The sequence below is a fragment of the Haliotis asinina genome, chromosome 1, assembly GCF_037392515.1.
Source record: "Haliotis asinina isolate JCU_RB_2024 chromosome 1, JCU_Hal_asi_v2, whole genome shotgun sequence".
NCBI lineage: Eukaryota > Metazoa > Mollusca > Gastropoda > Lepetellida > Haliotidae > Haliotis > Haliotis asinina.
Window position 1 is genome coordinate 28,687,302 of NC_090280.1, and position 16,607 is coordinate 28,703,908.

Genomic DNA, 16,607 nt, shown 5'->3' on the forward strand with positions numbered 1-16,607 from the left:
AATCAGAATGCATCACCTTTCGTATATATGTTAAAGTTGACTTTAATGAAGGAGATAGAAGTACAACACTTCGTGGGGCAACTTCTGGGTTGTCTGAACAGCATCAGTATGATCGTAACCTACATGACACCTTTGGCATCAGTTGGTGAGAGAACAGTTCCTTTCCCCACAATCAAACATTTCTTGACATGTGACAAAAATGCACTCAACATGGATCGTCCTCCCTGTAAGGCGTGGCAACAATGTGTCGTGTGGACACATACTTCACTATATGTGTATTTTCCCCTTCACAAGCCAGATTTAGAATGTTATCACCAGCGTCATTCATAGCTGTTAGATCAGCCCCATTCTCAACAAGTAAGAAAAAGGGGGCCTCATATCCTTCACGTGCTGCAATCATTACTGGTGTGTAATCGTCCCCATTACGACTGTTGATATCCACAATGTTGTTTGTGAGAAGGTACTTGACTATCTCAATACTGTCGCGTCTACAGGCCAAATGAAGGATGTTGTCATTGCAGTCATCCAGTAGTGATAGATCAGCTCTCCATTTCACAAGTAAGTTAAAAGCGTTTTCACGTCCCATCACGGTTGCACGCATTACTGGCGTCAAACCCCAATCATCTCGACTGTTGATGTCCACCGTGTTATGGGTCAGGAGGTACTTGATTATCCCCAAGTGTTCCCATTCACAGGCAACATGAAGGATGGTTTCATTGTCATTGGTTACTTGCGACAGATCTACTCCTGCTTCAACAAGAACGCCAAACGCATCATTATGTCCCTCAAAGACTGTATGCATTACTGGTGTCCAACCGTTCATGTTTCGACTGTTGATGCCCACGGTGTCATGCTTCAGGAGGTACTTGATTATCTCAACATTACCCCCTTTACAGGCTAGGTGAAGGATAGTTTCTCTGTAACCATTCACCAATGATAGATCTGCTCCTGCTTCAACAAGGACGTCAAACACATCCTTATGTCCATGACTGGCTCCATGCATAATTGGTGTCCAACCTTTTTCATCTCGACTGTCAATGTCCACAATACTATGATTCAAGAGGTACTTGATTATCTCAACATTATTTCCCTCACAGGCCAGGTGAAGAATTGTTTCCTTGTCCTCACCCACTTGTGACAGATCTGCTCCTTTATCTATAAGGACATCAAACACATCCTTATCTCCCAAACTGGCTCCATGCATAATTGGTGTCCAACCTTTTTCATCTCGACTGTTAATGTCCACAGTGTCATGCTTCAGGAGGTACTTGATTATCTCGACATTATCCCCTTTACAGGCTAGGTGGAGGATAGTTTCTCTGTCACCATTCACCAATGATAGATCTGCTCCTCCTTCAACAAGGACGTCAAACACATCCTCATGTCCAAATTTGGCTCCATGCATAATTGGTGTCCAACCTTTTTCATCTCGACTGTTAATGTCCACAGTGTCATGCTTTAGGAGGTACTTGATTATCTCAACATTACCCCCTTTACAGGCCAAGTGAAGGGTGTTTATTTTGTTCTTACCCATTATTGACAGATCTGCTCCTCCTTCAACAAGAACGTCAAACACATCCTTGTGTCCACATTTTGCTGCATGCATAACTGGTGTCCAATCGGACTCATCTTGTCTGTCAATGTCCACAATGTCTTTTGTCAGGAGGTATTGGATTATGTCAACATTACCACCCTGACAGGCCACGTGAAGGATTGTTTCTTTTTCGTCATTCACTAGTACCAGATCTGCTCTTGCTTCCACAAGTACGCCAAACACATCATTGCTATTGGAAAATGCTGCTTTCATTGCTGGTGTCCACCCGTATTTATCTTGACTGTTGACGCTCACAATTTTCTGCATGAGGACATACTTCACGACGTCAACATTTCCCCCAGTACAAGCTAAATGAAGAATGTTCCTATCTTCATCATCCACTAAAGACAGGTTGGCACCTTCCCTGACAAGTAGGTCAAACACTTCTTTATGTCCCTCCTGTGCTGCATACATCACTGGTGTCATGTTGTCCTCCTTCCTTGAGTTGACATTTGTCTTGTTGTCAGATAAAATGGACTTGACTCGGGCCAAATCTCCAACCATGCAGGCATCGAAGAGTGTGGTGTTTGGTTCAGTATACGCTTGCGTTTGAATGAGTTTCTCTGAAATGTATCAGACAGTACATGAAATAGGCATGATAGAAAGGTTGTGGCGTATGTGCCCAAATAATTATACTAACATCTTCAGCGTCTCCGTTATGTAACTTTCTTCAGTTTGCTAATATTTCGTGTTTGAAAGGAAATGGATCATGAATAGAGTTGAAAATTTGTTGACAATGCTGATAACACTAGCCTCATGTAAGAATGTAGAGTTTTGGTTCACGTGATAAAATACCATGTACACCTTCACGATCCGCGCGCAGGGAGTACAAAAGTCATATTATTCCATCATGCCTCGGTGACCACACGAAGTGAGAAAAACGTGTATCGCCAGGCCTTTAGTAACGTGCATTTGAAGTCAACCGATAAGCTGGTGTCAACAACGCAGCAAGGATTCTGAACCGTGGCATCTCACATAAACAAGAGCAGGCCTATTCGATGCGAATTGATTTCTTTTGATTTAGTAAAACCTTTCGGCTAACAAAGCTGTGTGTCACTGAATCCAGAACAAAATCTTCTAGATTACCCGATAATCTAGCTGTCTATTTTGACAGGGAAACAAATGCCATCTTAACGGCTCTTAAATATATTCAAAGGCATTCTACGTATAAACAGTACATAATCTATTCAGACTCTCTTTCATGTCTTCAGGCTATTAAAAACGCATCATGTAAACGTCCACTTTCAATAGAAATTATTGAATTATATAATGACCTTGATACTGGCCAATTCTACATCGTCTTTTTCTGGTTACCCAGTCATGTTGGCATTTCTGGTAACACAATGGTCGATCTTGCTGCCAAGGCAGCATTCACTTCTTATTCCATACTCTAAAAATAAAGCTGTCATCAGATCTTACATTCGTGATCTAAAGCAGAATAAGTGTGACACTCAAGTAGGTATTAATAAATTACATGCTGTCAAACCCTATATTGGTTACACCTTCTTGGGTTGTCAGTCCAGATTTGAATAGGTAATCATGCGGCGATGTCGCATTGGCCACACAGGATATACACATGAATATTTGCTTAAAGGTGAGGATCATCCGTTTTGTATCCCTTAATGCATATCATACTTGACTGTGTTGAGTATTCCATCACAAGGGATCAGTATTTTAATTCACGAAATATTACGGATCGTTTTATCAATATTAGTCCTCGTTTAATTATTACATTTTAAAGGAATTAGATTTGTTAAGTGAAATGTAAATAGATATTTTATAATTGGAAGAGTAAATTAGTAAATCAAATCGATAGTGGCTGTACTGTCAAAGGGGGTTGAAGTACTGTAAAATATTTGTCCCCCTGAGAGGGTACATAAGTCCCAAAACATTTAATGTTCATTTAAGTTTTCCACGTTTTTAATCGTAGAATAAGTGTTCTTTTACTGTATGACTAGATTTGTCTAAATTGCTAACGGCTGAAGGGATGATGTAAGTCCAGCTACGGTCCATACAGGAAGCAAATGTATAGTAAGTCCCCATGGTCCTTAGTATGGTAATGTACATTCAGTTGTTGGCAACATATAGCTCATTTTTAAAATGGTATTGTCCTCTGTAGATACATTGTCTAATAACATTCTACCCTGTGATATTCTAGCTAGTTTTACTGTCCTTCGTTGACAGGTTTTTACAATGTATGTGCTATTAATTCATTTGTATTTTTTTTTAATTAATCGTTCTCGTCACGACAAGGCTGCAAATTTGCCAATGTGACGTTAAATATTAACTCACTCACTCACTCACCCGAAGCAAAGCTGTGAAGTGCAACAGTCACTGCCACAATAGTTTTAACTGTTAGTGACAATACGTGATGTTGAAATAAAGATCCGCGTTTGAAAATTTTTACAAACTGATTGAAGTAAGATGATTGTTGCTACACAAAATGACGCGAGATGACTGACCCTCTTAATCTTTTCACGAAATGATTGATTGTTTTGGTCACGAAATGATTGGTTTCACAATCTGACATCAATCCAACATGCACTTATTGCTGAAACAGATGTCCTGCTGATTCTCTTATTACAGACCGCGATGATTAAAATCGAACTAAATAATAGGTCTGTAGGTAAACCTTGAGTCTTCCTCCTCCTCGTCCTCAAAGAATTTGACAAATGCAAATCCAATCAGTGGCACGTGTTTACGAGGGACTAATCATTGATGTCAGTTTTTCATTCATCAAAACGAGAAAAATATTTTCATGATCGCTGATGTGAATCCTATTCATGATCGATCAGACAAACGTAGATGACATAGATGCATCTAACCCATTAATAGGTTAGACTACATACATTTCACACCTCTTCTGCAAAAGTCGTAACTCTGTTAATCCATTACTTTTCTGTGATCGCAGTTGATTCTCAACATGTCAGAATTAGGAGACCAATTCTGAGGTGAAGTTAAAGTCTGTTAGTTTTATTCCAGGTTGACTCATACGAACTCCCCAGTTCAGCAAATCGTTCTAAAAGTGGCATCCATCCATTTTGCTTCAACGAGGAAACATATGGGTGAGGCTTTTACCATTAGTTCCTTTGTGAATGAACGAACGAGTGAAGTCCAGAATCAGAACTTAATCACGTTTATATATCCGTTATTACGAAATACCCAAACAAGAGCGTTTTTACAGATATAATGAACGCTTAGGAATGTGTTTCTATTCTACATCTCATTTGTCTGTACAAAGATAGACAGACGCCGAGAATTGAGTACGGATATTTCTAATTACCTAGAGAGTTGTGTTATTACCAACTCCCTGTTACGTCGCCCTTATGCTTTCCCTCAAACACTTCTTAAACTGATGCACTGCAGGATATTATACAATCCTGAGGGCAGCACAGTCGTGTTCAAATCCCTGCAAAGTCTAAATAAATAATCAAAGTGTGACTGATTGCAAGTTTGTGATTGGAGTGTTCGGATGCCGACATTTTTATCACATCACATTTCCCATGCTGGACATTTACCTTTCACACATTCAGTTTTGCCAGTTCGAGTCTCCAGACACCTCATGCTTGGGCAGGTCTCCAATTCGCAGGAACCAGCTCGGATCTGAAACAGGAGCAAGTAGGACACGTATCTTGACTCTATTAAACAATCCCTATTTTTATATCGCAAGCTATTTTGTGTACATTTTAAAATAAATATCATAATGCAGTCCCTGACGATAATACCAAAAGACATAACAGAAGCGTCATGTCCACCCACGAGAGCATACCAAATGTGGCAAGTTCCTAGTCCCCTTTTTGTCACATTAAAATGCTTGTTCCCGCTCCTGGCCTTATCATGTGTGTTTTAACATGTTGACAAGCAGCAATCTCAGTCGACTGCGATTTACACTGTTTCTACGTAACGTGCGTGTGCGATTCAGCAACATCATGATATTCCATTTACACCTGTGTAAGAGATGCCTATGACTAATAATAATCAGTTAGGCATTTCTATAGCACCTTAATCCACAGAACCACTCAGTAGCGCTTAGTCGTATGCTCTCCTGAACGTAAGGGCTTTCAGTTCAGACCTGAAACTTGTAAAGTTGGACTTGTCACGTAGGTAGGCTGGAAGTTTGTTCCACAACGCAGATCTTTGCAGAGTTACCTTTCAGCGTGTTTGAGAAGGCAATCACTAAGAGTGTGGGCATAGATCGTAATGTCCTCCTTAGCAGATAGGAGTAATGAGGCCCCGGATGTATTCTGGAGCAAGACCTTGGAGACAAACAATAGGAGTTTGAAGTCAGTTACGTCGCTGACTGGTAGCCAAAGTAGGTCATTGAATACAAGTGTTATATACTCGTACGCCTTTGTGTGGGTAACACGTTTTCTGGTGGTTATGTGTTCGCTGAAGCTTGTCCAAAATGCTGCTTCTGCATCCAAACAAAAGGCTGTTGCAGTAAGCGAACGTGGATGTTGCAAAGGCGTAAGGAAGGGATTTAAATCTTTCTTGTTCATGTATACACAATCGCTTTATCACGTACCCTAGGCTCTAATACTGTGGTGGAAGGGTTTTCTGGTTTTCAGTCTAATGATGAGCAGCTCCGTTCTATAATCGTTGAGCTTTAAGTATACTATTCTCATCCAGTAGTTGATCTCAAAAGATGAAGTTGAAACTGAACTGAATCCCAGGATTAGCTGTTTATCATCAGTGTATAGGTGGAAACTTAGCAATTCTGCCAAAAGAGGAGGTAGAGATTGTGAAAAGGATTGGACCAACAACTGGTCCATCGGGTACTCCAAATGCCAGTTCCAGCCTCGGGGACCGTGTTCCTTCGACCGCCACAGCCTGGAAACGTCCTGTTACGTAGGACCTAATCCACCGACACAATCTTCCAACAGGATTTCGTGATCAATCGTGTTAAATGCAGCAGAGAGGTCGAGGGGGAGAAGTACCAACACTGGAGCACGGATGGAGTCCATGGAACAAAGAATATCTTTCTGTACTAGCAGTAGGGTACTTACATACGGATTGAAGAGGTTTACCAAGGCCCCTTTGTTTCTGATTCCATAATGTTTGATTTAGAGGGTCAGATTCGAGATAAGGATGTAGCGTGTGAGGTCTGAGTCTGAGTCCAATTGGGGTTTCATCACTAAAGGTGCCATGAATGCGTCCTTGAGTTACTGGTCTATGATCTAAGTGATCCCAAAAGAAACGCACCAGATGTTTTACATATTTACAGGACATTCATCTCAGTGGAAACTCTTTAATATTTACGGTGGTGTGGGTTCTTCAGGTTAGGGTCCATGAAAAGAAGACAGATGTCAGGCAGCTGGTTTGCACGACTGAATGATGAGACAGATATTCAAACTTACAGTCAAGAAACCAGACCCGAAAATGGTGAAGATGTGGTACAGTTCTCGAGACCGAATGGGATGTGATTTTTCACAATCACGAAAGATTTAGCTATACCATACAGGGGACCTTTTATAGTGCTACATGTCATGTCTGTTAATGCAATATCTTAGCCCGTTGTTTATTTTAAGAATTCCGTCATTTCCTACTTGCAGATGACAAAAACTTTCCGTGGTTGATGTCAAAAGCGGTGCAGGGATTTATCAGTATCAAAGTACTTTGTGGACAAGTATATTACGTGTGGACAAGTGTGAGGGTGCACGACAAATTGAGATAATATTATACACGTCCTCGTATTCGGAACATTACGTGTAAAGTTGGCAATACATATGCATTATGTGCAGAAACCTTTGCATACCTTGCTAAGGATCAAATCAACGATTCTAATCATAGAGTCTTTGGTTTAAATATCGAACCTTTCAGTAACCATAGATACTAGGTTTCAGTATGTCATTGCATCTCGTGGATCCCAAATGTGATATTGACATGTGTTGTTTATTTGTAATGGACTCGTTCCATGATTTGCAAAATGGTTGATTGGTGCCGTGAAAACCATGTCTATGGTTACTCACGTGTCAAGTACAAAGTGCTGTAAAACTGTGATCCTTAGCAAAGTGTGAGTAGTATCTGACAAATGGAGGTATGAGAGAATACGATAATTTCAATTCTGTTTACAAATGCTCAAGTTCGTTTTGTGGTTGAACAACTTATGTTGCATAAATTTACTTTTGCCTATTGGAACACAATCCGACTTTAAATGACATCTTCCTGAGACAGAATGGATTTTTTTCCGTTGATGTAAGCGAATTGTTAACTTTTACATGAAAGTCTCATTCCTTGGGCAAACGCTTAGAGATAATGACAGCCACAACGAGGAAAGGCAACGCTCATGACAAAAAAACACAAAGAAACTTACCTTTGCTAAGTCTTTTGCTCCAACGAAGTAATGTGTCTCGCTTGCAGTAGCATCATGATCAATTTGTGATAGGTAACAAGTGAGAGTCGACATAGTGTATACAAGAGCTCGACACCAGCCACTTTGTATACATTTGTTTTGGCATAACTTGATGCCAGTGTTCTTGAAGAATACCGAAATATGGGTCGACCTATCTGGTGGTTGACAAATAGCCACATCGAAAGTTAGGCACGTTATTAAAATTAGGAACATATTCCCAAGATTGAGAAAACCGCACTTATCCATGTTGTTGTTTGAAGCTAACAACTGAAAACATGTTCCGTGCGGTAGTCCAGACAGAATGAAATGTTTCCAAAACAAGTAAATATACAGCCTTTTCATGATATCGTCATTTATATGTGTTTATATGACTGACTAAATGCCATTTTGTCATGTTACTGTTCGTAAACTAAATTTGATAACAACCGGAAATATTACCTGCATCGCCCATTTTGTAGAACGGAAAAGAAAATAAGCGAAATATCACAGTCGACAATCACGATATCACTACGTATATATATTTTAACATTTTTTGAACGAGATGGCTTGTTAAGGTTTCCACTTCTTATCGGACAGTCAATTTTATCTGATGTGGGGTACTTCGAAAGTTTCACCATAAAAATGCCATTTACCAACATAAGTATCCAAGAAACACATTATCTGATTTGCAGTAAGTTCTCGTTCAATGTGAATGATGTAAAATATTCAATATATTTTGCCATGATGTGTGTGGACTGCTTATGGAAAACAGATACAAAACTAAATATATTAAACTAAATCCAAGCATGTGTACGCGTGTGTGCGTGAGGGTTTGTAAGGTGTATGATGAATTTCGACGTAACTACACATTTATGATCTACATAAATGTGTATATCAGTGAAACATATATATGAACAGGTTTTGAAATGCGTTATTTCCGTCAGAACATAATAGTGAGCAATAATTATTTAACTGCATAATTTCCTGGTCTCTGTGTGGGAACACGTTTTACAATCGCAACAAGTCTTAACAGTTAACAAAACGGACTGGCCAAAATATTCATGATCCAACCGTGGATAAATCAATTTATAAGCCAGAAAATGCTATTGGTTTAAGTATTGCGTCAAAAATTATTTTGAAATCTCCCTACTAATCCTCTACAATGAAGATGGCACCCGTGGCGAGCCACCTCCTCGTGGTGGGTGCTGGGTAACGCTAAGAGCTCACCGACACCCCCGTAGTGGACCCGGGGGGATATTTGGTCCACCAACCCTTTTGCCGTGGGTTTCAGCCTTGTGTCGGCGGAGGAAGGGATCCTGGTGGTTGAGGGCAATAGGGGCTTGCAAACGTGTTCCTGCTGCTCAATACACCACTTTGGCCCTGACTTCGCCTAGACGGGTGGTCGAATGGGCCCGGTTCGACCAATCGGCTGGTCATGCCAAGCCCTGTGCGTGGAGAATATGTATCATTGCACAAATTTTATCTGGATTTTTACTTTCGGTCTATTATTTCTAATTCTTCTGCTGGAGTATATCATCCGGGTATCCCTGGTGCTGCTGGAGGCCCGCTTGCTTTAGCATTGTCCTTCTGATACTCCGTGGTGGGTGGGGAGCTCGGATGATGAACCATATTACACTAACCATGGCTTATGAAACTCCAACAAAAAAAAACGGAGCGTCCACTTGATATTGACCCTGTTGATACTGACCATAGACCGTCTGCATCGATTGAGTATTGGCCTCGTTTCATTGTGATTGAGACTCCTCACAAGACACCTTTGAAGTTGAACCCCTTTGCTGTATCCAAGGGTATTCAAGGCATTGCTGGGGATGTGAAGAACATAAGACGCTTACGTTCGAGTGCCCTGCTAGTCAAGTGCGCGAAAAAGCAGCAAGCAACAAATCTGATGAATACTAAATCTTTCGTGGGCATTCCCGTCACGGTTTCTGCACACAAAACCTTGAATACAAGTGAAGGTATCGTGAGAGATAGAGATCGATTGTTTGATGACATGTCGCACCTTGATATAAGATCTGAAATGAAGGATCAAGGTGTACTATATGTCAAACGCTTTTCAACTCGCAGAAACAACGAAACAGTCAAAACAAATACGTATGTGTTTACTTTCTCATGTCCAAATGCTCCGAAATCAGTGAAGGAAGGCTACTGCAACATACAAGTTGATACATACATGCTCAACCCGCTTAGGTGTTTTAAATGCCAGAAATATGGACACGGTGTAAATACATGCACATTGTCTGTTGTGTGTGTCTTCTCACCACAGTGATTGTGATTGTGACAGTGATTATAAAAACTGCACCAATTGCTCAGGCGACCATTCTTCATTTTCTAAACAGCGTCCAATCTGGAAAGAGCAAATGGAGATCAATAAAATAAAATTCACTCAAAATATTTCTTTTTCTGAGGCAAAAAAACTGGTAAAGAGGTCTGACCTTCCAGAAAGTTATGCCACAGTAGCAAAAACATCCTCGGGGTCTAGCTCTAAAACAACATCAACCACAGGCTGCCAAACTACTTTGACTTGGGTAAATTGCGATTCTCCACAACTTTTATATCCTGCTATATCATCACAGACTGAGGAATAACGTCCTAGTACCTCAAAGTATTCTTCTGATCACAAATCATCATCTCAGTCACACTCAGAGTCTCAATCGAGAGCGTTTAGTCAGCAAACGGTGAAAAGTAAAATAAAGCCAAATCCTGATGCTTCAAAACAACAAAGTGGCAGAGCTCCTAAAGGGTCACAGAACAAAATTCAGTTGTTCAATAAGTACGGGTCTCTTGAAGACATGGACGTTTCTGAAAACGTCCATTCTAGGGCACACAGCTTATCGCCCTCCAAAAGAGTGCGGGGTAGATCCCCAATAAATCCTCCCAAAAGATAGTTTATTCCAATAATATTGTACAGTGGAACTGCAGAGGATTGAGGACTAATTTACACGAATTACAGCTATAAGTCCAAGATTTTACACCTTCAGCGATTTGTCTCCAAGAGACATATTTAAAACAAACAGATACATTTGACCATCGTCATTTTAATGCATATCATTGTTTTGCAACTCCGGGTGATAGGGCCACTGGCGGATCATCCATTCTAGTCAGACAAAACGTTATTCAAAGCCCCGTTTCACTTAATACTAATATGCAGGCTGTTGCAGTGAGAATTACTTTACATGTAGCGTTTACGCTATGCTCTCTTTATATTTCACCGTCTTCGGCGTTTGCCAAAACCGATCTTCAAGCTCTATATCATCAGCTCCCGAAGCCCTGTATTATAATGGGAGATTTAAATGGGCACAACCCACTCTGGGGTAGTGTAACTACAAACACTAAAGAAAAGTTGTTGGAGGACTTTTGTTCTGACAATGATATATGTATTTATAATGATGCTTCCAACACATATTTACACCCTGGGACAGGGACTTATTCTGCTCTCGACATGTCACTTACAAATTCAGAACTACTAAATGAATTCGAATGGTCAGTCCACGATGACCTATGTGGAAGTGACCATTTTCCTACTTTATTAAAAGCTGTAACTCCATCTGATGTTCCTCCATCATCAAGGCGGAATTTCAAAAAGGCTAACTGGGCTTTATATGAAACACAGTGTGCTGAAAAACGTAAACCCGAACGTTTTATTGACGTTCCTGATGCTATTATATGTTTTTCTGATGAACTGAATTCCATAGCTGATGAGTGTATACCAAAGTCCTCTGCAGTTCCACATATTCGAAAACCATGGTTCAACGATGAATGGAAACAAGCTAGCAAGGCAAGGAAAAAAGCAGAACATTATTTCCGTCGGTATCCTATGGTGCATAATTTAAATAAATTTAAAATTTTAAATGCTAAAGCGAGGCGTACTTTTAAACAGAACACACGCCAATCTTGGCAAAAATATGTATCCAAAATACATTCTGGGACACCCATGTCCACGGTATGGAACATGGTCCAGAAAATTAAAGGTAAAGGTATTAAATCTACTATCCATCATATTAAACATGGACATCAGTTACTTACAGATAAATCAGATATTGCAAATAAACCGGGTGAAACCCTCGCTAAACACTCTTCCTCTTCTAATTATGTACCTAAATTCCAGCAGTATGAAAAGAAAAGAAAACTATTAATTTCAATTCTGATAATGGAGAAGTTGAAAATGAAACATCTTCTATTCATGAACTCCATACTGCTCTTGATCAAGCTCGTGACACTGCTACAGGAGCTGATTACATATATTATCAAGTCCTGAAGCACTGACCAGAGTCATGTTTAGAGACGTTCTTATCAATTTGTGATGATATTTGGACTTCAGGTAAGTTTCCTTCTTCATGGCATGACGCTATAGTAGTACCAATACCTAAACCTGGACGTGATCATACGGATCCATCCAATTATCGTCCGATTTCGTTAATTAGCTGTGTTTGCAAGACCATGGAACGCATGATAAATAATCGACTTGTTTGGTACTTGGAAACAAATAACCCTATAACTGATATACAGTGTGGTTTCCGGAAAAACAGAAGTACTGTCGATCACTTAGTGCGTTTAGAATCATTTATTAAAAATGCACTAATAAACAACATGCTGTGTCTATCCTTTTTGCTCTAGAAAAAGCATATGACACAACCTGGAATTATGGTATTTAAGAGACTTACATGACTTCGGCTTGCGAAGTCGTTTACCTCAATTCATAGCCAACTTTTGAAATGGCAGACAGTTTCAAGTTTGAGTGGGTTCTACCCTGTCTGATCATTACAATCAAGATCAGGGTGTTCCACAAGGCAGTATTTTGTCAGTCACACTTTTAAGCATAAAGATAAATAGTTTATCCAAAGTTTTAAACGATTCAATTGATGGATCGTTATTTGTGGGTGATTTTAATATTTCTTGTCGTGGGAAAAACATGCATACTATTGAACGGCAACTGCAGTTGTGTTTAAACAAAATAAATAAATGGTGTCTTGAAAACGGCTTTGAAATTTTTAAATCCAAAACTAATTGTATACATTTTTGCAGAAAATATAAGCCACATAAGGACCCTGAACTATCTCTAGATGGCACTCCCATCAAAGATGTAAAGGAGGCCAAGTTCTTGGGCCTAATCTTTGATTCCCACTTAAGATTTCTGCCTCATATTAAGTCCCTTAAAACTAAATGCCTGAAGGCTCTTGACCTGTTCAAAGCTGTTTCCAACTCAAAGTGGGGAGGGAATCAAGCAACCCTCTTACATCTATATCGATCACTCGTGCGTTCGAAACTCGATTATGGCTCCATCGTATATGGTGGAGCCTGCAAAAGCAACCTTAAGCTTCTTGACTCTGTCCACCATCAAGGCTTAAGACTTTGTCTTGGGTCTTTCAAAACTTCACCTATTGATAGTAGCTACATTGAGGCCGATGAACCATCTCTTACTCAACGTCGTATAAAAGTGTCTTTACAATACATTACTAAATTATATTCTGATGAATCTAACCCTGCCTGTAGCTGTGTGTTCAATCCGCTTTATGAGGATTTGTATCACAAAAAGGCTTCTCTTGTTCCACCTGTTGGGCACAGAATTAAACCATTTATTTCTTCAGCCGGTATAGAGCTGGAAAGTATATCGCCTTCCCGTGTTCTTTCTTCTCCTCCTTGGCAATTGGTTAGGCCACACGTTGACCTAACATTAACATCATTTTAAAAAATCAGAAACAAATGACTTACAATATAAACAAGAATATCATCAATTAAAACATATATATAGCAATTACAAACCCTCAGTTACAGATGGATCCAAGGACGGTGGTGCAGTAGCTTGTGCCACTGTCATTGGAACCAGAACAATATCTTTTAGAATTCCAGATAACAGCTCTATTTTTATCGCAGAAGCAAACACCATATTAACAGCTCTTAAATATATTCAAAGACACCCTAAACATAAACAATATATAATCTATTCAGACTCTCTTTCTTGATTTCAGGCGATTAGAGATATTTCTTGTAAACATCCACTTTTAATTGAAATTATTGAATTGCATAATAATCTTGCTACTGGCCAATACGACATCGTATTCTGTTGGTTACCCAGCCACGCAGGCATTTCCGATAACGCAATGGCTGATCTTGCTGCCAAGGCAGCACTCAACAAATCTGTGACACCACTTCTTATTCCAAACACTGATTACAAAGCTAGCATTAGAACTGATAGACGTGATCTAATGCAGAAGAAGTGGGACACCCAAGTAGGTATAAATAAATTACACGAAAAAGATTGGTTACAATTATATTGGTTACACCTGCTTGGGTTGTCAGTCAAGATTTGAAGAGGTTATTTTAAGACGATGTTGTATTGGCCATACCAGATATACTCATTCATATCTTTTAAAAGGTGAGGATCCTCCATTTTGTATCCCTTGTGATGAGAGAGTCACGGTCAAGCATATTCTGCTTGACTGTGTCGAATTCTCCATCACAAGGGATAAATATTTCAATGTCAAAACTGTAAAGGATCTTTTTACAAACATTAGTTCTCATTTAATCGTTGGTTTTTTAAAAGAAATTGATGTTTTGGTTGAATTTTGTGTAACATGTTCTGTAAATAGATGCATTTTAATTATTGGTTGTTTAGATTTGTGACTAGAATTGTTAGTGGCTGTACCCTCAAAGGGGGTTGAAGTATTATAAAATTATTGTCCTCCTGAGAGGGTACAAACAAACAAAGTAAATTCTAATTTTTATTGTATGGCTAGATTTCCCAAATTGCTGACGGCTGAGGGAATGATGTAAATCCAGCTAGGGTCCATGCAGGTAGCAAAAGTACTGTAAGTCCCCATGGTCCCTAGTATGGTGATCTACCTTCAGTTGTTAGCAATCCATAGCCCATTTTTACATTGTATTGTATTGTATAGATAAATTGTTTTAGGTATAGTTACTAGTTTTATATTCTACTCTGTGATATCCTAGTTGTTTTATTGTCCTTCGCTGACAGGTTTTATAATAGACATATATTTCATTTTAGTATTAAATGTTGTCGTCACGATATGGCTGAGATATTGCCGATGTGACGTTAAATATTAACTCACTCACTCACTACAATGAAGATTATCCCATATTACTGCTCATAACCGGCGTTGAATTTTAGAGTGGTAAACAGTTGACACTCCAAGGCCTTTATCGAGAACTCTTTATCGACCATGATCCGTTTCCGGAAGACATCCTACTTGAAACGTAGACAATTTCACATACCACCAGCTCATAAGTAAGTATGTAGATGCTATCAGAACCGTATGTGCTATATTGTAAGTAAATCAATATCGGTATAAAGTTAATGACGTTTCAGTTGACAGTGCTATATGTCTTTGTCTGTTGTTACCTTTCAATATGTTCAAGACCTAGAAATGCGTGGGTCTGGACCACAAATCCTGGTGAGATCATTTTTACCTAATCAGTCCGAAACTCAGATCCCTCATGTTTCACAGTGCATTTCCGATGTGAAATTCTGGATATCACTCAAAAAGCTAACATTGAAAGACACCAAAACTGATATCTTGCTGTCCAACCATGAATTGGGCCAAGGTTAAAGTGGACTCGATCTAGATTGGAAATTCCGTGCTACCATTTAATACAACAGTGAAAAATCTTGGGGTCACCATGGACTCAAACATGTCTATGGAGGACTGTGTAAATACCGTATATCGCGCGTGCTATTTCCACAGGAGGAACATTGCCAACATCCATCAACTGTTGACATGTGATGCGTTACGCCATTTGGCCAGATCCATTATCCTCTCACAGTTGGATTACTGTAACAGTCTACTGGGTAAAGTACTTCAGGATCTTGTCACTCCGTTGAACCGGAAGCTGGCAGGGTAATGGAGATGTACCACGAATTGCTCTTAAGATGTTGAATAGAACATATTTCACGTGAGCAATTATGAAATATGGGGTTGCAAATCTGAGAGCACAACCTAGTGAGGAAATGGGAGTGTACCTTTGATGGTGGGGATATTTTATTATGACATGAACAATATTTTTTGAACCGGAGAGAGAAGTGCGTTGCCAACCTTTGATCGCTTCGCTCGCATATTATGGAGACTGGACATTTTATCTACGCTGCGCAATCCCATTTGTGCTACAGTTTGCCTGTGCTTTCTGTCAGAGTTGAAAACCCGATGTCAGACTAGTCACATCAAAAGCTCCGCGACCAATTGGGTTTTACGCAGCTTTTAGCAATATTCCAACGATATTACGGCTTGGACACCATAAATGGGCTTTACATAATGTACATAGTGTGAATCGAGCCTGGGTCATCGGCGTGACAAACGAACACTTTATCCCCTGAGCTACCCCACCGCCTCTATAACCCGTGACTATCAATTCTCATTATCATCAAGTAAATATGGAAGATCTGTTCATCCGTGTGAGCTGATATTGCTTGATAAATGTTCGAGATAACGGGTCTGTATCAAAAACTGTAGATTTGAATGTGTATACATAACCATCTACCTTTTTGTACATTTAGCCTTATGTTCCGTGTCTAAATTCGTATATGCTTTTGTTCTATCTCAGATTTCACTTTGTAAATAATATTGTTGGAGCAATATATTGTGAACAATATTGTGAACAATATATGCAAGGAAAAATGCTGTCGAGTTTGACTTGTGTTTATAATGAACG

General features: G+C 39.5%; 1 protein-coding gene across 1 annotated transcript; it reads right to left on the bottom strand.

The window, feature by feature from the left end:
• Positions 1 to 205: 205 nt before the first annotated feature.
• LOC137271642 (putative ankyrin repeat protein RF_0381) lies at positions 206 to 8,000 on the bottom strand. Its single transcript, XM_067804081.1, has 3 exons — positions 7,908 to 8,000; positions 5,113 to 5,197; positions 206 to 2,157 (listed from the first exon to the last, which is right to left on the bottom strand). The coding sequence occupies exons 1-3, from the start codon at positions 7,998 to 8,000 to the stop codon at positions 206 to 208; spliced, it is 2,130 nt and encodes a 709-aa protein (XP_067660182.1).
• Positions 8,001 to 16,607: the final 8,607 nt, after the last annotated feature.